Here is a 25,959-nt window from a genome sequence, read left to right on the forward strand (position 1 = left end):
TATATATATATATATATATATATATATATATACACACACACCCACACACATAACCTTTAACCTTCAGCTGAATGGTGATTAGCTGCTGAAAGAAGTTGAAGGAAAAAATAAATCCATTACCAACAAACTGGTTATATAATTTTTACAAACCCTTTCTTTACTTGGACCAAAATTTTAATTTTTATCTAATATTTTATTCATAATTCCATATCTTTAAAATTAACAAAGAAACATCACTTGTATAATCTTTTAAAAGGGACAATATTAACTAATATATTTGTGTCCAACAGTACTTACCTATACATGTCAAACATACTGGAATACTTTCAAAACTATAAAATACTAGCTTGCAAATTAGAAAAGCATTTATCATAGCAAGTTTTATTGTTGATAATTGTACAGCCTTTTCATAGAGGGCAGTGATCATAACAAAAAAGAAATAATTCAGATAAAATGTCTTTAAAGAGACTAATTAAGTAAAATAATAAGACTTTGTATTTTGTAAGAAAACAATCTAAGGGCTCTTAAACATTTCACTCACAGCAAAAGGATGAAAAATAAACAAAAAAAAGATCAAGATTTTACTTGGAACTTTTCTTTCTATGTTACAACATTCAACACTTTGTCACTAACATAACAGGTACTTGGTATTAATGTTGCACCTAACCAATAACAGACCAATATTTGAATCCAACCAAACTTTAATGGCAGTGTGTCCTAAATACAATTTTTGATTACCATTAAAAAGAAACAAACAGAGAGCAATCTTGTCCATCAGAACTTAAGAGGTATGTTTAAATGATAAAAAAGCCATTATGACCACACCTCCAAGGTTAACACCATTAATCTATCTATGCAAGGAACTGAAAGTGTTACTTATTTCCATTGCTTATCGTAAGTTCGACTTCATTTGTTTAATTTACTGGTTATTATTAACAACATATACAGTTAAGCTTTAAAAAAAAAAGTTGAAGCTTTCTCTTGTCTAAATCAGAAATAATAACTCAAACAATACTTTTGCTATTTCAAGTACAAATCTTTTATTTTTTTATATATTTAACCCTTTCTGGACCAGAACGAGTGTCACTGACACCTACTGATTTTTTCTTTTCATGCTGAACATACTTAAGCAAATTCCATGATATTTACAAAAAAAAAACTTACTAAATATTATCTAGTTTTGACTTTATTTAGATAACTTTATTTACTTTTTCTCTAATGGTGTCATAGCATTATTATTGTTAGAAATCAATTTATATCTAATAAATATAGTATCTTTTAGAATAAATAATAAGTTCTTCTACTTGTGTGTATTGTTTGAATACAATAAACTTAACAATAATATTTAATAAATAAGGATTTAAGTCATCAAAAAATTTGAAGTTGCCTACTATACCCACTAAACCTAACTCAGCTTACCTGATGTCTTGTCAAAGAAGAACATTTCTATAGCTTTAAAACAAATACAGGTTAATGTAAAATCATTTTCTAGAGGAAAAAATATATATATATAAAAAAACTAAAATAAATTCTCCGGACTATGAGTTTTCTCTCAGTCTTTTAAACCTCCAATTAAATTTGTGTTCTTCTAACCGTGAGCTACAACTTGTCACTTTTCCACAAAACCATAAATTGCTTTTCATATCACTTTAGTCACCCTACATTGATATAATTACTTTATAACCTGCTCTATCCAGTCATATTTAAATCTTTCCTGTAACTATTTTAAAAGCTGAAACTTCATTTGTAGTTGTTCGGGTCACATCTTGTGAAATCATAAAGAGATGTGAATTGAAGCATGTAGTAATGAAAGTAGAAAAAGAGAAGAAAGACCATAAAAGAAACAATATAAGGATGATAGCTTCTTAGCAAATACTAATGTCTGTATTGAGGTAGGCAGAAAATTCTAAAAAAAAACAAAAAATGGTGTGTTGTTTGCAGGCAAGACTGTTCATAGCTATACAGAAATTAATATTTGAAGATTTTTTTAAAAAGTTTTTTTTGCTAATTATATTAAACAAATATTACAAAATGATACCATATGAATTCTAAAATATTTTTAGTTAAAAATTGTTTAAATAAAATTAAAATTATTTTTATTTAAATATAGAAATTTAATATGCCGATTTGCACTCAACAACTGAAAAGTGTACACTGGTCCTGAAAGGGTTAATTTTTGGGGTGAGTGGGTTGTTGTACGATCTTAACACTGTATTAGAATATATCTCGAAACCTGTAAAATTCCACTAGTGGACGTCAATTTTTTATTTTTTTTGGCAACAAATAATTTTTGTCTTCAAACAGATGCTTGACCTATAATATCTTAAAAGGTTTACATCATACATTAAACATATCCATTTCTTTTCTCCACATTCAATTTGTAACTTTGGTTCTTTCAGATTTTAAAAGTGTATTTTGCTCTTAACACAGATGAGTCTATTATACTCCCTAACTTTTTTTTCTTTTTAAATACAATGGAATGAACTTTCTTTTAAGACCCAATACTCAGAAATAAGAGATTTCTGTTTACAGGCTATTGCAAAGCAAGGACTTTGACCTGCCATCACTCCAGTGTAGTGATGCCTCTGGTTTGAAAGCTAAGACATATGCCATCAATTTCCTCCTCAACGAAAAATGATGGCACCGTCTCATTCCCCCAACAGTCCAGTAACCAGCTCATCAGTACTGAAGTGAAGTGAGCATGTAGCTCTGGCAAAGTGTTTACTTACAAAACCATATACAATGGAGGGTGTCCACTGTCTTAATGCACGGAGGACAGGTGTTTTCTTGCCAATGTCTAAAAGACTCTCTCTGTCTTTGGGACGAGGTAACACAGTACCTACTAATGTCAGAAGCACAACAGTCCAGAACTTTTAATAATGTACTGATTTCACTTGTATTTGTGCCTTGTACTACTTGCAGTTTTTGCCTGCTAGATCCCTATACTCTCATTTACCCTCCTCAGCTGGCTTATCAGACAGTTCCTTCAACTTCTCCACGTATTCAGAAAATATATCTCGGAAACGGCCCCATGATTTTTCTGGAATGGTGATTGCAGTCCTAAAGTTGCTCTTCACCTAGAAATAAAAAGAAGTAATTTTTGTAAGAATACCTAAAAATAAAAGTAAAAATATCAGTATTTTAGTGGCTAAGAGGCAATTTCAATTAAGCATGTACAGATTGACGTCTAAAAAAATCACCAAGTGGCCATGGATCTCTGAAACCACATATGGATATCAAAGTAATATAATCCAAAAACAGCATAAAGCTCTAAACGTTACACACAATTCTTCTTCATTACTTCATAAAAAGAGCATACTTTCAAGATTTTTAACTTTTATATGCATATGCATAAAACTGGCTTGAAAAACGTGTGATTTCTTTGTTTCTTTGTATATAAAAAAAATACAACAACAAGAATTTTTTTTTTGTGCACTTTTACTTATTTAAGCCTCAGGTTCCCCGATTACCAGATTATACCTGCAGGATTCATTGCTGTGAAACCTACAATGTACTTTTGGGATAATTTAGTTCATAAGTTGCAGTAAAGCAAATGGCAGTATTCTGGAAACTAATCACACACATACAAAATACAGAGCAATAAAGTCATACTTAAGAATAAAATACCAATTTCAGATAAATGTTTTCACACATAACATAAACTAAAAGTCAGTTTAATATCTTTATCAACTCACAGACTGAGGCCGAGTTTAAAAGACACAAACCACTATTGAACAAGCTACTGAAAATGAGCATCTCGGAATGTTTTACAACAAGGTACTGGGTTCTGTTAATGAATACATGGTATAATATTGTCACACCATTATCCCTCTTACAAAATACATGACTTATGTTTTAGTTATATAATTTATAGGAATGTAGTTAAATATGTATTAACTGTCACTAATGGTTCATTCATGACTTAACATTTCTGTACAAGGAAAAAGTATGTTTATGCAAACAAAGAACACTGGCTGTGCCAGAATGGGCTCTGCAGAGACAAGAAGCTGCAGGATGTGACAAGCCCTGGTTTTGGTTGCTTCAAAATGCATTCATGGGTCATCGACTACCACTTAGGAATAATAGGTTAAATGTAAAAAAGAAAAAAAAAGTTATTTACAAAACTAAGTTTCATTGGCGGATAAAACAAGGATGGTGTGACAGACTGTTATATCATGTATTTTGTAAGAAGGATAATGGTGTGACAGTCTGTTATATCATGTATTTTGTAAGAAGGATAATGTTGTGACAGTCTGTTATTTGTTTAATGTAGGATTTCCATTTCCCTAATATAAACACTGAAACCAAATGTTTCTTCGTTTATCATTAAGTGCCTCACGTGATGACTTTGAAACCCCACATTCCCTTTCTTCCTCAGAAGGATTGACTTTCCATTCAAGCTCTTAGGTGCTGACTTTTCTAGAGTTGTGAACCAAATGTGATATTATGCTGTATAGAAATTAGTTGTTAGATTCTGTCAGTTGAGATTTCTCTCTTGAAGTGGATTTTTATTTTTAAAAGAAGTGTTCAAGAAGAGGCATTTCAACTTGCCAATATACACACACACATTCAATCTTTGTTTACACAGATATTTTCCTTGGAAATCTTACGATGTTAATTTATGATACAAGTGCTCACAGTTAGGCAAGTCATTTTTAACTCATTAATCCTTCAATTAAGGTCATCCCATGAATCAGCAATATGTAGGAATTAAATAGCCTTGGCAAGTTTCTGTGTAACTTAGTGAAAGACAGAATTATTTTGAAAATAATACAATTTTTATTTTTTAATATATTCTCTAATGCAATAAGATATAATAATGTATGTCTTATAGTAACGACTTCCTTTACTCAATCTGTGAAATAGTGTTATCGAACTAAAACTGCACACATATTGTGAGTGCCAAATCAATTAATCACAGAGTATAAAGTGTTAAAAACTAAAACATTTATACATACGTCAGGTTTGTAGTTATACACAAACTGTTTATTATAAACAACAAAAAATGCATACAAGTTAGTTAACATACATTTGTTTTGAAAACAAAATGATGATATTTTTTTCTATTCAAAATGACTAGATTTAACGTGTATCTTATGACAATTAATCAGCTTTGCTTTAATAACTAGTTTTTCATAGTTAACATATAAATAATTCACAATACTTCCACCCTAACAAGAAAGAAAATAAATACTTTGTTTTTAAAGCAAAAGCTGCATAATGGGCTATCCATGATATGCCCATCACAAATCTTAGCATTATAAGCCCTTAAAACTTACTGCTGAGTCACCAAGGGAATAAATACTGTTAGAATTACATTATCATACAATATTTACAGACAATTCCATATACCTTACAAGTGAAACCTTTTACCCAACTCTCTAATGCCACTCAGCAAAAAAAAACACACTATAAGTCACTTAACTATTCCTGGGCCTTATAGTACAAAAGAAGTCACTGGACTTAATTGATTTTCTGCAGTTTTCAGTGTTGGAGAGTAATTATTATTAAATTACTAGCTTTGTTAAGTCACTAATTACTATATTATAAATATATTAGTAGCTGTTTTGGCAGCAAGAACCTAAATTTTTTGTTTGTTTTTATAAAACCATTTGGACATTCAGTTGCTTTATAGCAACTTTTGATGCAAATCATAGCTGATGACACAAGGTTGAGAACTTCAAACTATACTTTTATGTAAATAGTAATTTTTTCTCTATTGTTGTAGAGTAGCTTTTCTTCATTCAAACTTATGTAACAAGTTTATACCCAAAATATTTTGAGTTAAGCTGAGAAAGCTAGATATTTTTCAAGTTGAAAGCCACAGTGGCCATATTTCACAAATAACTAAAATGGACAAAACCAAAAAACAACAATGTATTCATAACTAATTTAAAGAAAAAAAAAGCAGACTTATTACAAAGGGTACTATACAGATTTGGATGGGTTGTGAAATGATTCAAATTCAACATCTGTGATTTTATCTGATATAATTTTGAATATTTAAGGAACATACATTTTCGTAGCTAGAAAAGAATGTACCTTTATGACATGTTATTGGTGGATCAGCAGCAGGTGAATGTGCTAGTAATTAGCAGTTGCACAGGGCTACACTTGCCAGGTTTAAATGTGTCAGGTTTTTAGGTATGAGCTGGATTCTTTACAGTAGATGTCTGTGACTTGTTATATCCAAAGCTTTAAATAATTGTCTCATTTTCTGTCAGTCCACACGGGCTGGCTCAATTACTTTAGAACACAATTTGACAAGACAAATTATTCTTCTCTACTCTGTTATTACAATACTGTCTGTGATAATTTCACTTTAAAAATTGCTACTATATGCCCTTTATGGCTAAACTCAAAATCATATAGTCAAGATCTATCTAACTTAAACTACTTTTGGACACGTATTTATACCCCGACAGAGGTCTAGAACGTTCCACACACTACTAGATATTATGATGCAATAATACTAAATAAATACAACGGGTAACACAGTGTAATAATATAATAATCACCAATTCATAATCAGTAAACTACACAACATATGATTCATAAACAGTACAAAAATAAACATGCAATAAACTATCACTTCTAAAATAACTAAATTTAACTCAAGCTGTATAAACTATCTAAATCATAACTCTCACATTAAACTTAAGTGGAAACAGTTGTATATATCTAACAAAACAAAACATATTTTACATCTGATTAGATTACTATAACTTTCTTGGTATTATCATATTTTAGCTTGAACAGTATTACATTAGGACATGAGCTAAGTGGTCAGGACTCTAAAAGATCAGGCACAGCCATCCCTAATTTAGAACTGCTGAACAGAGGCCAGGCAACCAGTCAACAGACCTACCATATACACAGCTAGTCTTAACCAAATAGCAGAATTGACAGTCATTTTTATAATGCATCAAAAGTTGAAAGTAAAGAATATGTTCATCATGATATCATATGCTCAAACTTTTCAATTCTCAGACCAGCGTGTTTCTTTAGGTTAAATCAAACCAAATTTTCTGACTGAAACATAGAAAATGAAAGATAAAATTAATTAATACATTAAAAAGAAAATTCACTTATTTAGTTTTTCTTTAAAATGTTCTTTATGGTCTTGCTTAATCATATTAATACCAGTATATTTTTATAGTTTGCTCATTTTTTGTAAACATTCGTCCACCATTGTTATCTGTTTTTCTATTCTGACATTTAAAAATAAATAGTGTAATTGTTACACATGTTAAAATACTTGATTATCTTGATGCTTATTTGATTTGATGATAAGAAAAACACTACCCAATGGGCTAACCAGTACTATGCTCTTAACATATAGTGAAAACCAGTTTTTTGCATTACAAGCCCTCAAACTTACTGCTGAACCACCAGGAGGGGAGGCATTATATTGAATAAGTTCCAAATACATACAGTATCAATCATAAAAGTCTTGTAACTAGCACTTTATTTAAGTAGTAACAAAGATATCTGTTGAACATAGTTCATTTAATTAATGCTAACCTACCTCAGATATTCGCATATAGATCCCCCTGCTATTTTGGCCTATGTCAAAATAAAAGTTCTTGTTTTCTATACGCATATGACGAGCTTCAGGAAGCTCACCTTTGAATCCTAGAAAAAAAAAAAAATCTTATACTTTGTAATAACGAAATGCCTATAATAATAATATTAATGTTTACTTACATATACATAGATCAGTAGTTAAAAAAATATAAAAACATTGGGCATTCTTCAAACTGTTCAAATGGAAGTATTTCTTCAGAATCAAGACTTTCGAAGTACTTTAATTAAATATACAGTTCTCAGAATTGTGCGGATTGAACTACTTTGTTTAAACAGCATAACTCATTTGAGATTGATCTGTTGTGGGAACACGTTTTTCTAAGTAATTGGCTACTTCAACAGTATTGATATCATTATTTGGACTTCAACATTTAATTTACAGATACACTTTTTAAGAACATTCACTATTTGGATAATCTGGTTACTTTAAAACTTGTTAAACTTTATACCTTGTTCAAAGCAAAGTCATTTAAAAATGAACTGAAATAAAATCTAAACACATCATAATTCACTAAAACATTATTCTTTAATCAGTTCCCAGTGTTTAAGTCATCTAAATCCAAAACACTTAAATCACAATGTAATAGCCATAATGGTTTTATATGCAAATCTTCCTCAACTTTTGATAAAGATGGTTGACAAAATACAAAACATTTTATTTACAAGGTTCAAACATTTCAGAATATACTTATTCCACCTTCAGTGAAATATGAAAATAGTGTTAAAGATATTTATAATTTAATGTTATAGTATCAAATAACCCTTCTGCACCTGCTAATTAATAGCTATCTGACTGATTTAACAAATATCATTTACAATTTCCTAAACAAAAAATTCCAGCCACTTGTTAATGTCCACACTATCCCCAAATTTCCCCTCATTATCTACTTTCCTTTTATGGGCTCACAACCCTTACAAATTAATAAAACAATTCTTCTCTTTAATAAAAAATGTCTATCCCCAAATTCAGCTCAGACTAATATCCAGAACTAGCCTCTGCATTAAGTACTTTTTTCAATATAAATATCAAATATCTAAACTTATAGATGAGCAGTGTAGTGATTGAAAGCTCAGGTACATTGGCAAAACAAAACGCCACTTGAAAACTAGTCTGTGGACATTTAGGAGTATCTAACAGAACCAATCATCCATTACTTAAACTCGCCCATCCATTCCTTCACATGTTGAAACCACAGGTCACAATATTTCATATAACAATTTCTCTATCACTACTAGAAGACCTTCACACCTTGAACTCTACATTAAAGAAAGTTTACTCATAGATAAAGACAGTCCTACTTTTAATGACTTACACACCTCTTTACCCTAAAATTCTTCTAAATTCACTCACATAAAACTCAAATGTTTTGTAATATGGTCCATAATCTGTTTTTTCTTCTTTTTTCCTTACATTTACTACTCAATATCTAAGTAAACTAGTTATTAAAGATACTATAGCATTAGTTAATAAAAATATATTTGTAACACGATTTTCAGATTTTACTGAAGATGATATAAGTGTATTCTGAAACTTTCGAAGCTTGTAAATAAAATGTTTTGTCAACAATCTTCATCTTTCATTATTAGACTTTGTTTTCCATCTCAACTTGTTCGCAATTTCACTTTTACGTCATATACATATGTTTCCCAAACTCTCTTCAATTTTGATATCCTTGGCTAGAAATGTAAAAAAAAATTATAATAATATTAACCATCATTCCTGTCCTTGTGTAATAGTTAATGTATTTAATTCTAAGCTAACCCAAATGTCAAATTATAATTTCTCAATAACTAATAAGTACAAAAACTTCTACTTAATGTGATAGTTTACATACAAAAAACAAACATATCTCCAAAGTGTGACTTAATTTGTTATTATAAAACAACAGTTTATTTTTTTGGAGTTTATCTTTTTCAATTAAATATATAAAAAAAGAAGTTAAACACAACCTTCTCATTACACATATATAGGATTCTTGCTCTACTAGGAAATTATTCTACTATATCAGCACAGTATTATTTTCAGTTTCTTATATTGTGTTAGAAGAAACCAATTTATTGACTCAACATTCTCTGATTCATTCCAAAACTTCTGTCTCCATACTGTTGTCTGCTTTATCATATAACTTCTGTATACACACATTTTGTCACTTGCTTCATCACATAACTTCTTCTTCATTCTCCTTGTTTTCATCACACATGATAGCTATTAGTTTAATTAATGTATTAAGTGATTACATAAAATAAACTTACTACCATATGACATATCATCTTCTGTGCCAAATTCTTCTAGAAGGTCAGTTAGAGCATCACGGAATTCTATCATTCCCTGTGCTGGTACAGCAACTTGGGAACGTGGACCTCCTCTGGCTATTGTTTGTGAAATCTACAGGATTGGGGGAAAAGAATAGTGAATAAAGATGGTGGATTATAAAAATCATTTAAGTCATGGTGGAAGAAACAAAATATTTTCTAAAAATACCCTAAGTAATCACTAGTAAACCTTACAAATTACCAACTGCAATATAACTTTTAAACATTGAAATAAATGATGTACTGTGGATGTAATTAAAACATTGGACTTTGTTTGTAGTTAAGCACAAAGCTACACAATAGGCTATCTGTGCCAAGTCCACCATAGGTATCGAAACCCAATTTATAACATTATAAGTCCACAGACTTACTACTGTGCCAATAGGGAGCAGCATGGAAATTAAAGACAGTATCAAATTATGCTAAAATAAATTGATAAAGATGCATTTGTTGTTTATCACAAAGAAAAAAAACAATATGCTAAAGCTTACTACAGTATCACAAAGAAAAAAACAATATGCTAAAGCTTACTACAGTATCACAAAGAAAAAAACAATATGCTAAAGCTTACTACAGTATCACAAAGAAAAAAAACAATATGCTAAAGCTTACTACAGTATCACAAAGAAAAAACACAATATGCTAAAGCTTACTACAGTATCACAAAGAAAAAAACAATATGCTAAAGCTTACTACAGTATGCAAGTTTTTAAACCAGTTTTAACCCTTTCTGTGATACACACAGTCTTAATACCAGAAGGGCTTTAACTCTTCATGGATTAGCAAAGTGTCACTGACATCCCATAGTCTTTTACATTTTCACAGTAAAATACTTAACCAAACTGTCTGAAACTTAGAGTAGCTAGTTTTTGCAAATAAATAAATAAAAAAAATCATGCAATTTGTTTTAGTACATTTTCAATTTAAGGTGGTGAAACTTTCAGAATTTTGTTGTGAGGCACTGTTCTGAAAAGTGATTAAAGATACTTCCTTCCACCTTGAGACTTTTAAATAATCTTTATTGATGATAAGAAAGTTTTGTTTTATATATCCAGTCAGATTCATTAATGTAATTATTTTGGTACTTCACCAATTAAGGCAACTGCATTCTTACCATAAATCATGTAAAACATGGCAAAACTGACAAAGATAAATTGGCGACCCATAAACTCACTTTTTTGATATTATAAGTAGCATTATCATTAACCTATTATAGTGTGACCTTTGGCAATATAATATTTTGGTAGATACAGGTAGAGCTGGTCAAACCCTCCTAAAGAATTCAGTGTGTCATATGATTTTATACAAATAAATATTAAAATCACAACAAAAAAAAGGAGCAATTACATATTTTCTTCATTTAGATGCTCAAAATGTTGATGTATGTTTTAAAATGGCTAAATAAATTTTCCTGCATGTGGTTTGATGAGTCTGTGCATTGGATTCCATAATTAAAGTGATTTTTTGTATATTATATAACACATTTTCCAAACCTAAATTAATCAATACATTTTGCAGCCTATCTTCTTAGTCTATAATGGATCTTTCACTAGTTGAGATCAATTTATATTGAGTAATTATAGTGTTTTGCAGATATAAAGTATTTTACTTGTGTATGTTGTTTGAATACATTAAAGTGAATAATATAGTCAATAAAAAATGTCTTGTGTCATCTTAAAAGTTGTCTATCACTTACTACACTTATTAAGCCTAACTAAAATTACCCGATGTCTAGTCATAGAAAAAAAAATTACAATTTAATAATTTCTATTCAGATTCTTGGTTCACTCTATAAAAACTAGTTGGCTGATATATCAAAAATCCAAATTACTGCTAAAACCTCATTATTTACTCTATAGTGATGTAAACAGATTTGAATAGAAGGAATTTCATGGTCTTTAGCTTTAGGCTCTAATTATTTTCAAAGCTTTCAACTGAAGAGATCAGACCACCACTATCACATGCCAAATCACTGATAGAGAAGGGAGGTAATGTGAAAAATAAGACATGGTTTATTATATTTCCAATGGATGATAGCTTCTTTGCAAATACAAACCTAAGTCTTGGGATAAACAGAAATATTCTAAAAAAAAATCAATAAAGTTCTGTTTACAGGTGAAAGTCTCAGGGCTGTGCAATAATGAAAATTGGAATTTTTTCTTTTTTTTTTATGAAATACACTAAATGAGTATCTTGTAATGGTAAAATAGCAATTCTGAAATACTTCTGGGTTAGAAATTGGGGAAATAGATTTATATTTATATTGTTTTTCTTAAATTTTAAAATTTGATATGCAGGCATGCTTTCATCAGAGTTATGCACTACTGTTTCTCAAACATGTTACATGTCAGAAAAATAATTTAATGAAATAAACAAGGCTAAAATATATATTTCAAAAACATTTTTAAATGTTGGGTTGTTCTCTTTCACAGGAAAATTAAAGGCAAGTCTTACGTTATAATGAAATAAGACAGAAGTAATCCAACACTTACCCGTAAAAACCTTCCTCTAGAATTTTCTTTAAGGTCAAGGTAATACCTTCTGTTTTCTTTTATCATCACTTCACTTTTTAACTTACCATCTTCTGGTAAGTTATCTGGATTAGGTGGACCTGATGTTACAAAAAAAATAAATATTAAAAACAAAAATTTCCTACAGTAAAAGACACTCAGAGAGTAACCTTAGCCTTTTTGATTGGTTTTGCTTTAATAACTTATGTAAATATCAGTATAATGTTATCCAAAATTGATACTGTTATGAAACTGTGATCCTGAATTACAGTTTTGAAAATATATTTTCAAGGCTCTACAGCAGCCACAGCAAAATATAACTTTTATGTAACCGGGAAATTCTGTTTTTCTAGTAACACTTGCTAATCAATAATGGATGTGAATCTAAAACGTAAAAAAAAAAAAAAAAAAATGCAACTGAACAGATTATTAAATTTCAAATTGCAAACGTCAAACATGGCTAAAACATTTAGTGTGATTTTTTTAAAGCAGGAACACTTTTAAACTTAAAAATAAGGCACATTTACAGCCATATAATACTTCAATGGATTAAAACCTCACAGTGTGGGTTAGGTCACCTAATGCCAGTTGATGAGGAACGTTACTGATATAATATAAAAAAATAAAAAAATAGTGGTCAAAGTTTAAATAAATATAATATTACTGATATAATATAAAAAAAAAAATAGAGGTCAAAGTTTAAATAAATATAATAATGGTTGTATTCAAATTTTGCAGGTGAAAAGATGCTCAGAATGCACGATAAAGGGTTGTAATTTTATTACTATACATGTAGTAGGTCTAACAAGTCGCAGCGATACGAGGAGAAATAATCTACTCAACACTACTGAAAAATTTCAAACTATCCACCTGTATTTAATCCCTCAAAAAAATAACAGTTTTATGTATTTATAATCCTAGTTTAAAGTTTAACTTAAAACTTATTTGCCATTGTTGCTTGGTTTGTTTGCACAAAGTTACACAAGGGTTATTTCTACTCGCCATCCCTAATTTTGAAGTGACATAATAAAAGGAAGTCAGCTAGTCAATACTACCTACTGCCAACTCTTGGGCTACTCTTTGACCAACAAACAGTGGGATTGATCATCATAATATAGTGCACCCACAGCTGAAAGTGTGAGCATGTTTGGTGATGAGGATACAAACCCACAACCCTAAAGGTTACCATTAACAGGTACAACATAAGATAAAACAAGTAACAATATTTCAATATCTGATACATATTTATTTTCTATACATGGAAATGATGGCATAATTTCTAATTATAGTGAGGGATGGGTTCTTGCAAATGATCGTTTCTGCAAATTACTTAAAAGATTTTTATAATGCCTAAACAAGATTGAATGAATTAGTATCACAAGACTTATACATGCCTAATTATATTCATAAATGTATGAATTCATAAATACAGACAGTGGTCCAGAGAAGGCTTTCTTTAATCTTCTATGTAAAAAAATGCCCCTGCAACTATCAACTCAAATCTCATAATATTATATGGTTATTTCTTATTGAAATACATGAAAAAGATAAAATAAATTATTAGAATATTCAAACAATATTATTCTTCCAACACTAACTCATACAATTACATTCTGTATCCACAATACACTTGTTATATAATGCTCTTATAAACAGTGAAAATAGGTTCTAGTTTTTTTGAACTTAAAATGTTTAAAAAAGAAAAACTCAGGTTTTCATTCAAAATGGTTATTTATCATTTTTATCTTATTGAGGTGAATGTTTCAATTTCTAATGAAATAATTTCACAGAAAACAAAAATCTGGTTTTGATTCTCCAAGAAATAAGAATCAAAACAATCTTTCGAAGAATTTTTAGGATTTTCCAAATAAACATAGTCTGACATTATTCCAATTTCACACTAAGGAAGAATGCATGAGAGTAAAAAATAATGACCCTACTCACCCAGTGAAGCGTATATTTCACTAAAAGATGTCAAATGATCTCGCAGTTCTAGAGCTGTGGACATTGCTAATAACAGACGACTCTTTCTACCTGCGGGACCAACCTGAGTGATTATAAACAAACACTTTCATTACATTGTTTCAATAACAAAATCTCCCAAACATTCAATGTGATTGTAGTTTTTTTTAAAAAAAAAATGACAAAAACACATAAACTGCATGGTTCATTTCACTAACTAACGACACCTGTATCCACGAAAAAGAAATTACAACTGAGCATATAAGAAAAAAGACTATTTCCCCACATATTGTGTGGTTCAACAGACTTTTAATAACAAATGTTTTAAAATGTGTAAACTTTGCACAATAAATCAAAATCAGATATGAAATAATGAGGTTTTAAGTACATATGTACACCAACATTTGATTGTATAGTATACACTGTACCTAAAAGTACTTGCCACTGTGTCCGTCAGGCACACACACACACATGATTACTTTTCAAAATCAGATACATACAAAACAAAACTGATAGAGAGAAAAGTTTTATTTTGGTATCACTGTTTAATTTCCAGAACTGTTAACATTTACTGTTTTTTTTTCTCAGCCAATCTTTAGCAAGAGAAGGAAAGTTCTCTTTCATTTGACCATTCTTCGGTTATATTAGTTTCAGGGTAAACTGACCGACTTCAACACCAAGTGCTGGTAATGATTCATATCTTGTGACTAAAAAGAGAGATAAAAGCCTGAATTAACAGAGAACTTCACAAAAAGAAGTATGTTTCATTCATTAACAAATACGTAAGGAAAATGTTGGGTGAAAATTTTGAAAAAAAAAACATATTCAAATTCAATTATTTTATTACTAGGATCTATCTATGTATATAAAGTAGAGTTTCCTTCTGTTTCTATACATAGTGTCACAAGATGTCAAGAGCTAACTTTGCTGAAATACAGAAATCAATTCAATAAGCAATTGGATAAATGGTTCAATATGGTAGCAATTCCAATTTGACTGCCTTAATGCCAAGAAAAGAGCTCAACTGAGGTCAGTAACAAAATACATGAAACCAATGCTAAATGAAAGTGATACCTAATGCCACTCACAGCATGTGTAATGTTGTATTTGATGAAAAGGCTTACACTCTTAAAGCAGTGGCCCATATCACCTTTTACAGCATTCAAGTTTTCAAATAATGCTCTTATTACCCAATGTGGCATAAATTATTCAACTAAATGGTACACTCAGGTAAAAAAACAACAAAGAAACCAATTTGTATAGGGGGGGGGTACAAGGCTCACTTCTTATCACATGTAGGTTGGATTAAGTAATAAGAAACATTTAAAAAAAATAATAAAAAATTCAGAGACTTTTCCAGATTTTAAACTTGCTGACTTTATAAACTGGTCTTGGTGTGTGTGTGTGTGTGATGCCTCAAAAGATGTTTGCCCAACAAGACTAGGGGAGAAAGTTCTTGCATACATTCCACACTTGGAAGGTAAAATATACAGTGTTTGAAAACACTGCTGGAGAGGATATTTCTGATACTTGATCCCAATCTTCTGAAATTAGTTTTTTTTTTTTTTTGTTTAGGAGCTGCAACAGTGTGTCATCAAGATTTAACAAACCCTTTACTTCACTCCTCATTGTCAAGAAGAGTTTAAAGTCCCTGCTAGTCCTTAGTTGGATGTTACTCAAGAGGCCTTACATTTACAATAAAAGCACTGATAACACTGCTGCTTTCTCAATCATGCAGCTTATTTGTTTCAAAAGCATGAGAAAATGCTCAAGAAAAGGAATATCCAAGGAGCTACATCATCAGTGTGTTTGTGAAATTATTTTACTTCTTTTCCTTGGCCTAATGTCGCATGGCAAAAATTAGAAAAAGAGACATTGTCAACAAACTCTTACAAAAAATTACTAGCATTCTCTGTGAGCAGTACTTGAAACACAATAAGATTTGTTCCCCAGGATTGCAATATGGGATGTTCACTTGGTAACATATCAAATCTGGTAGTGTTTGTACAATACAAATTATAATTTCATATTGGTCCTATCCTCTGACATCACTTTTAAATGGTGGAACTTCTGTCTTAACTAGCACCCTTTTACATAAATGCAATGAATTTATTTATCTACTAGATTTACAGCAATGGCATGCAAGCAGGATTGTTCAAAATCAGTCATTATTATGTAACAGAACCAAACAGAAGCTTGGTTCGCTTGGACCTGTATTTGTTTTACTCAAGGCATACTAACATAACTTTTTGCCAAGTGGCATACTGGTATCGCATTTTGCATCAGTAGCATGTTGATAAATTATAAAATACCTCAGCAACTTTGATGAATCTCCCTCTTCTGTTCTGCTTAACATCCAAGTAAAACCGTTTGGACTGTATCTGCAGTACTTTTGTAGCCAGTTCTTCTTCAGGGGGTGGCATAAGCTGCCCTGCAGGAAAAAAAAGATGAACAGTCAGTTGACAGCAAAAAACATTATTCACTTAATCTCAATAATGCAACTGTACTCCTACCTTTCTGGACAATTAGCATCTAATTCTTTCTTTGGGTTATTTCACTAAGATTATTCTTGGAGGTAAACTGTTAAATAAGAGCTGAAAACAAAACACATCTTTTTTTAACCAGAAATTGAGCTAGACAGCTTATATTCTCCACTTTTTTTGTTAACTTAAATAGTTTACCAGGTACACAAGTATTTTACTAATTTCAGGTGTAAAGCTTTCACAAAGAGAACTTTTAATTTCAAGTCTTATCCTAGGAGAAAGTGGCCATAAATTTCTCATTTTTCACCTTTAAGGAAACATACATAATGGCTAGTAAACTACATAAAGAGCATCAAGTTAAAAACTTATTTTTTCAGATATGCTTGCTCAAAGCTACATAAGTGATATCTACATTAGCCATCCCTAATTTTTAACTGAAAGCCTAGAAAAAAAGTTGTTAGCAAACAACAACTACCATCAACTCTTAGGCAAAGTGTTGAGCATGATTTTGTGGTGATGGCACACTAGCAATAGGCCATGTCCAGGTTAAAAATAAAATACTAATATTTTTCAAAATGATATATTTAGTAACAACACCATTTGCAAATAAATTATTTACAAATCAATATGGGCTACCTTGGGAATAAATAGGAAATGTATAGAAAATCCTGTGATCTCATCTGACGTTCATAATTCTATTTTTTTTACACCTGTCTAAAATAACATCTGATTTAATCTGTAAAGTAGAACTCTCTATTCGTGAAATTAGTAATTACCTAAGAGGGTCTTGTATTAATGTATAGCAACATGCCAGGTGTCATGACAGTGCATTTTGGATTAGCTAAACTATGCATGTCACATGACTCATTTTCTCAACCTTCAGCACATAGTACAAGTTCAAGGCAAGCATGAAATACCCTTTCACCCAGAAAACTGAATAACATATTTGGTCTAGTGGTTGAGGTTACATATCAAAGTTTCATAGACACATACTTTTTATAACAACACGCAAGTAAAGTCATACATAATTACACAATTATGGTTTTTGCATTGAAGACATAAAAACACTGTTACTATTTCCACTTTACTTAACCTCCAATTCTTGATCAGTTGGACATTCATTTTCAAAAGTATTCATTTTCAGATAAGCAAAAGGTGGAATATTTCATACAAGGTTTACCACTTAATTAAAATTATCACCAAAATGTATTAAAAAGAGTTATGACTTGTATGCTATTCTAAGCTTTCTATTAGTCTGAGCTAATCATAATTCAATTTCATAGTTTAAACCTTACTGAAAACAGACAAGAAGCTACTAAACCCAAGGACTCTATTCATTATAATCCTACAATAACACGTTGTATTGTCATTCATGACACAAAAGGCTATTCAATACGAAACAGCAGAGCTTAGAGTTCTATCTGTCTTTTATGTTTTACAAACTGTCAGAAAACATTTGACATATAAATGTTTGTATTTTCTAGTAACTGCAACATATTTAAAAACTACACAATCCAATAAGACTGTGTAATGCATGGTTATAGCATGAAAAACTTTGGTAAACACGATTTAAATACTTAAGTCCCAAGTATTATTGAGAATAAAATAATAATGTTGAACTTAGTTTTAACTTTCTATAGTGCTGTGTTACACTGTCATAACAGATATTTACTTAGATTTCTCCTCCAATAAGGCTTAATAACTATATTACAGTTGCTAGTTGGAAATTTCATCTCAGACTGTATTTTAACCTAGTAAATAATTGTACAGTCTGTACTTTGTTCCTGCAAATTAACTGTACAGTATTTCGAAATATACAAATACTCTTTTACTTATTCACCTCTGAATTTTGTTTTTATCTCAGATATTTACACACAAGTGCTATCTGTACAAGCCATCCCTAATTTTGAACTGATAAGGTTAGGAGGAAGACAGCTAATCAACAGCACCCACCACCAACTCATTGAGATACTCTGGTCAATGGCCCCAAAGTGCAGAAAATTATTTTTTAACAGCAATGGGACACAAATCACAAACCCTCGGATCCATAGTCCAACTTGAGAACCACTAGGTTGCAGCTTGTTCAACAATGGATTTCTACAGTGCAACTTTTAGAAACATATCATGGTCAAACCTAATCATAGATAATAGTATAATTTTGTTAAGGTTCACTAAAATTAGTAAAAATATAACTCAAGACATTAAACAGCAAAACAATCTTTTCTAATGAGCTCTTCTAAACATTTTATGAATATTAAAACAGGTTATTTGACATCATATTTTACACACAGTTTTATACCTGAACTTTTAATCTTTTCTTCTCTTTTTTTTTTTTTTACTAAAACCCACTATACCGTTCTCCTAAAAAGTGGATTCCTTGTTTTCTGTAATTATCTGGTTGAATAATTTCTTGGAAAATATTTTTAAAAACTGTAGTAAAATTTAACTGTGTATACATGATTCATACAAGACATTATAGTTAAATACAAACATAAACGTGTGTGTGTGTGTGAATGCAATGCAATGCATACATACGCACAAACCAAACATGTATTCAATCCAACTGTTCCTTGAAGGCCATAAAACAAATAAAAAAGTTAAATCTTTTCCATACAACCTTATCATTCAATCATGTTACACACAATGAATAACAATAATCTTACACGAAAAGTTTCTTCTGTATGAAAAATCTAAACAAATTCCATGTTTCCAACTAGTGATGAAATTACACAGAAAAACCAAAAAAGAAATTTACTTTAAATCTAGACTGATTATATGTTGAACAAGAAGCTGTATTTTACCTCACTTATTTCAAAACAGGTTATTCAAAGTTTTTACTTATTAATCAGGGAATATTCTAAAAAACTGTGGTACCTACTTACGAGGAACTAAAGGTAGTTATCAGGCTTTGAAAAAAACAGAAGTAACAGACCTAAGTAAAATGTTTTTCTTCAATTGTGATTATGCCTGTCTTGTTGTTTATAAGAGCCACAAATAAAATGCTATTGAACAACATACTACTTTTATATTTGAAGTAAACATCAGTGAAAGTATTTACTGTTCAGACTGACTATCTTAGAGTTACTGGAAAAGTTGTTTCTCAAAAGAAAAAATAGATCCAATTATACAAACACGCAAAGATGTTATTTTATTTTGTTAATATGTCCTAAAAGTTACAGCTTGAAAGATATTCAACTAGATATGTATGTATGTATGTATGTGGCGTGCCTTATCACTTTGGAGAAATATCCTTGATTCAAAGCCCTTAGACTACATGGTAAGAGTAATGTCCGAACAGACGAGACATTTTCGCCAGACAGACAGATTGTTTTGTCTCGCCGAAAGATCTTTACTTAGTTTCTAATGGAAAGAGTGCGCAAACACGCCTCTCTACCTGGCGAAACGTGAACTTGTACGCTCTACTGAAAGTGTCAGTGGACTTTTCGTCTGAGGTAGCTGCTAGTCTTTGAAGAGCGTCATGATGAAACTAACCAATCACACGATGAAATTATTTCTTTCTGGCCAATCACATGATAAACGTTCCTCCTTCTGCTCTACTGAAACAAACGCCTCGTCTGCCGCGTTTTCAAAATACGTTAAAAGCGGGAAATGCAGTGATTGTATTGTCGCATTCAACACGTCTGCACCACACGTCACAATACATAATATACCGCATTCCAAAGATGCGCGAATGTTACTGTTATCAAATGAACTGCGCAAAGCGGTTAGTTGCGGCAGGATGTAAATTTCTCGAGTTCTCAGTTTCTTGAAAATGTTCGTTACATTAACTCCTTACAATCTCTCTAATTTCTGAATAATTAATCAATTTTCGAATAAAATTTCTCAATAATTATTGAAGAATTTTTCTTTCTGAAAACATAGCAACTTTATGCGTTAGCGGTTACTGAAAATTACCTAAGTAATCACATTAATTAACAACTAATAAAATAACACGTAAACGATAATGTTCAGTAAGTTATTATTTAATGCCTGAAAAACGCCCAGTCAGACACAGAAATAAATGATTATTATTAAACCTCTCAAACATACGAATAATGAATTTCAAAAACCGATCCGTTCCATTTCGGTTCTTGTTGTTTTCCTCTTTCAATCTCTTAGTCACTTACTTTGATAGTCGAAGCGACTGTCACAGTTTGGTTTGATTTGTCAGATAAAATCTAATACCTTATTAAAATATTTCCAATATATAATCAACATTAATAAATCTCTTTACACATACACCAACGTCCCCTTTCTGCACATTTTACAGCTGCTATAACGACTTAAATCCGTTAAAACTTAACCTGCAGCTCAAAATAAAATAAAAAACAATACACAAACTAAATATGTGAAAAAACAACAACAAAATATAATGAAATTCTCACCTACTGTTCGCTGTACTGCATGTAAGTTCAACTTAGCTTTAATTTTATTAACTTTACATGCAAGTGCGAATATGTTTTTCTGGAAATTACGTGGTATTATACGTTGAAACTAATCATCAAACTTCAGTGAAAATGGTCCCGAACAAGGTGGATGATATACAACAAAACATTGATGCTTTCATCATGCACAAGTCGTTAACACAAACCATACGTACACACAGAAAAAATATAAAATATTTTAATGAATTTAACGAGTTGTTTCATTCACTAAGCCAGTGTTTCGCAAAAAGTTTCATTTTTCTATAGCCGTTTAAAACATAATAATAAACAATTACAATGACATCCGTTGGAATGAGAAGTGAAAGTTGAATCGCAAGCCAATTAATTCATAACTGTTTGTTTGATTTTGTGTGTTGGTGTTCTCACCCCACCCTACAATGAGCATTGCAATTGGTGGTTTGCGTATATGCTTTTAGTAGTTCAAGGTGTGTCTCAGTGAGAAAAGTGTGGGAAACAGCTGTTAAAAATTTTGTGCGGTTTGGATCCCCCCCCCCCCAAAAAAAAAGTTGTATATGCTGTTAAGTTATTTGTTCTGTAATTTCAATTTGGAGACTACACTGAGAAGACATACATTTTATTTAGTTCTGCTCTACTATTTCAAGTCTTGCTTTGCAGATTTATCTACACACCAAACGACCGAAGTATGAGCCCAGTAAAATGGAAATTGTTGTACAAAGTGACATCTTCACAGTACAGGTTAACGTCATAAGTAACTGAAGTTTCTGATAATATCCTGATGTTAATAATCACAATAATAATGATGTCAGTATTAAATCACTAGCCCTAACTGAGAAGATGAAGTAATTTTCAGCTGATGCTACAAACCCAAATCTTTAAACACACTCAGTTAACTCTTATTATACATTAATTTAAATAAATATTTTGCTGCCAAAACAAAAGAGCTCGTGGAAACTACCAAATATGAATGTCTACACATCCAAATTTATCCCTAGGTTATCTCAATAGTACGATTTTTTGGTTGCCTGTTTTAAATATTGACTTCAGTTTGTAATTTTACTTTAATAATATAATTTTACTTGTAAGTCCATTATAACTACAGTACTGTGCAAAATTATTAGGAAGATAAAATATTTTGTCATTCTTTCCATTTTATGGGGCTAATTCTTCCATGCCATTACAGAATGTAAAGTTCAACACTATGGTTATGCTTCACTGATCCCTGTTGACAATTGTACCAAGTAAGGGTTCTGCTTGAGTGAACATACTGATCAAATTTAGGGTCTGAAATAACTTTCATGGTATTCCATGCAGTGTCTTAACTATACAGAAAGGGGCTAGCATATGGTACCGGTATGTGCTAGAAGAAATCAATTTAATAACACTCTACATATAAACCTTGATAAAAACAATGTTTAACACTATTTGTTAAGTTTTGTTGTCATGCCACGGCCCAAAAAGGGTAGAAGATTGTCAGTAGAGCGGAGAGTTCGCCTAAAAGCTTTACCTGATGTTGGTTGGACTCTCCGACAAATTGCTGCAGACTTGAAATGTTCCCCAAACACTATCAGTAAACCCTAGATCGTGAGACCGAGACAGGTATATTTGAAAATAGGAAAGGAAGAGGCAGAACACCTAAACGCAATGATATTGATGTTAAGTGTCTTCGTTTATGCAGCCTTAGGGAAAGAAGGAAGACTGCCACTGATCTCAAGCATGAGATAAACAACCACGTACCAAATGACAGAAAAGTATCTACGTAGATCTACAGTTATCAAGAAAACTCGACGAGAATGGAATATTTGGTCGTGTAGCAGTTAAAAAAACCTTTATTTCGATCTCCAAATATTGTCAAGACTGAAATTTGTTAAAAGTACAAAAAACGGACTGCTGATGGTTGGAAAAGGGTGTTATGGACGGATGAGTCCAAGTTTGAGATATTTGGTTCAAAGCGTAGGTTGTACGTCTGGCGGAAGAAAGGTGAAAGATAATTACCTCAATGCATATCACCTACCATGAAGCATGGGGGAGGCAGTGTGATGGTTTGAGGGTGTTTTTCTGCTGAGGCGACAGGAGATATTTGCAAAAATAGATGGAATATTGGACCAGCGCAAGTACCATCAGATACTGATCCGTCATGATATACCCAGTGGTTTGCGCATTGTTGGTAAAGGATTCTACTACCAAGAATATAATGACCCTAAACACTCATTCAATCTATGCAGAAATTACTTAGCTAAGAAAGAAGTTGCTGGAGTCACTCAAATGATACAATGGCACCCACAGAGCCCCGATCTCAACCCAATTGGGCAGATCTTGGGATTTGAAGATCAAAAACTTCACAAATCAAAAGTTAATTCCAAAGAAACTTTATGGGAGTGTATTAGAGACATTTGGAGTAAAATCCCAAAGGACACTTTGATTAAATATGTTGAAACAATGTCTGAAATTATTAAAGCAAAAGGGGAACACACAAAATATTAACTGTCTGTCTGCTAAACCCAAGGACTTCCACTGAGTTTCAGTTGTACTGAATATGAAGATTGATGTTTCACCGGTGATTTACCTTCCATTGTTCTTTGAAAGTAGCCTGAAATCCAACCTGATTTTAAGCACTATGTCAGACTGAACAGAGAAATCGCTAACCGCTAAACGCCTTACCCCTTATTCAATGAATGGCGAGGTTCCAATCAATACGTGTCTATGACATGGACACCATACACAACAGTTTTGTCTGGGTAACACCGTTTCCTAGACATGTACCATACAGGATTTTCTTAAGCACTCAAAACTACAAAAACTGTTACGTCTCAATATAAATGTCAAACATTTGTGAAACATGACAGCCAGTTGTCACACGTATATCGGAAGCTCGCTGTCGATCTTTTAAAAAGATCGCCAATGTCAAACAAACTCCAACTTTTTGGGAATGCTGGAAATAAAAGCTCAGCGACGTCAAACATGCTTACGTATATGTAAATAGAGTTTTGTTGAAATAGTACGAAAATTAAATTAAAATGGCACTATTTACTAAAATTCCTAAATATGCATACGTTCAGTGTGGTGAGTAATAAAAAACAAACAAAAAACTCAAAAATACGATACTTATTTATTTGCTTTAAATGCGGGTAAATAGGAAAATCGTGTGGGTGTTAAATTGCAATATCAGCGATACTCAAAAGAATAAAATTGAGTGAATAATCCACGTAAGGAGTTTCATTAAATATTGTCGAAAAGTTGACATTGAATTTAATTGTTTTTCGTACACGGTGTTATACGCAAATCGTTAGGGTACAGATTAAAAAAGCCCGACCTATTCAATATAACTCGAGATTCTTACTTTTGGTACCTGAAACTGCTCTGCTCAACCGTGGGCGCCATTACTCAAGTTATAATGAAAATCGTCAATTTCGTCAAATGATTTCACGGGTTTCCGCCCTTTTTTAACAGAAAACTTCAAGCATTTTATAAAGCTAAACCAGAGAAGAAACCTTACACCAAAGATCTACTTAAACAAATGACGAGAGATATGCACGAGGCTAAGACGTGTCTCTTTCGTGAAATTAACTGCTTATATCATCCAGACTGCTAAGTTAAAAGCATCACACACACATACACGTGGCGCCACTTCATGAAATGAACACTTATCAACACTGGAAACGCATGCATTCATCCCCTGGGTAACTGTAGATTATACCTCCAGACTTAGATGTGTTTTCGTTTCATTTATTTGATAAGAACTTTCGCTTTCGAAAGCTTACAATATTAATCACTTTTTATAAATGCTCAGACACAGTGGGAGTTAAGATGATAAAAATGGCAAAAACATTTATGACATCGACTGTCATTACAATATAGTGAAACAAGGCGAGGCAAGAACCCAGGATACCCTAATTATACTCAGGTTTAAACACATACTCCCGAAATAATGAAGTTCAACACCTGAAAGGTGAGACATTAGAACTGTACGCTGCAGCTAAAAGTAAACTGTGTATACCCTTCTTGTGCATGTTTTTATATCCTAGGCTTAGCGAGAAATGTGTAGAAACTAATTTGAACATATTTTTGCTTTGAATAAACATTAAAAAAATTAAAATAAAATCTATCTATTTTACAATCCAGTTCTCTACGTAAAATATTTTTTGAATAATATAGTTGTTCCAGGGCTTGTGAACGACGCTGTAATACAATTTTACATACTGTAATTTGGAGTTCATATCCTACATCTATTTCGGGATAAGTGTCTAAAAAAAAAAAACTGTAATGTGATCCTCCTATTAACACTCTTTTGACGCATGTCTAAGAAGATATATTGTGAAAACCTTACAGAAGACTCACTTGTGGCACATGCTTCTGAAAACGGTATGACTCCGGGTGGAACCAAGACTGAAAGACAAAACCACCAAAACAATAAAAATACGTATATTATTGTAGAACATTTAAATACCGTATTTTTCGGAATATAAGACGCACCCTTATTTTGAAGACAAAGTATTGGGGGAAAAAAGCTACAGTCGCATTTGAAAGATTTTTATTGAAAAAAAATTCAAATTGATACTTTAAAAAATAGTATATATTGTTTTAAACACAAAATACCTCAAAACATCAGAATAAGAAAATACCGTAAATCAAAAAAGGTTTACTGTTATTTAGTTTGGTTCAAAACCTACAAAATCTTCATTGCTTTCACTGTATTTTTTT

General features: G+C 31.4%; 1 protein-coding gene across 2 annotated transcripts in view; it reads right to left on the reverse strand.

The window, feature by feature from the left end:
• Window positions 1–365: 365 nt before the first annotated feature.
• The window catches only part of LOC106466251 (transcriptional activator protein Pur-beta-A-like), a 72,816-nt gene continuing 47,222 nt past the window's right edge, over window positions 366–25,959 (reverse strand). For both annotated transcript variants that reach the window (XM_013926507.2, XM_013926508.2), the window contains exons 2-7: window positions 16,685–16,803; window positions 14,355–14,457; window positions 12,393–12,511; window positions 9,841–9,973; window positions 7,529–7,635; window positions 366–3,077 (exon numbers count right to left, since the gene is read on the reverse strand). In XM_013926507.2, coding sequence (XP_013781961.1) covers window positions 2,949–3,077; window positions 7,529–7,635; window positions 9,841–9,973; window positions 12,393–12,511; window positions 14,355–14,457; window positions 16,685–16,803 — 710 coding nt within the window. In that variant the 3' untranslated portion in view covers window positions 366–2,948. The remainder of the gene's footprint in view (window positions 3,078–7,528; window positions 7,636–9,840; window positions 9,974–12,392; window positions 12,512–14,354; window positions 14,458–16,684; window positions 16,804–25,959) is intronic.

The sequence above is a fragment of the Limulus polyphemus genome, unplaced genomic scaffold, assembly GCF_000517525.1.
Source record: "Limulus polyphemus unplaced genomic scaffold, Limulus_polyphemus-2.1.2 Scaffold2206, whole genome shotgun sequence".
NCBI lineage: Eukaryota > Metazoa > Arthropoda > Merostomata > Xiphosura > Limulidae > Limulus > Limulus polyphemus.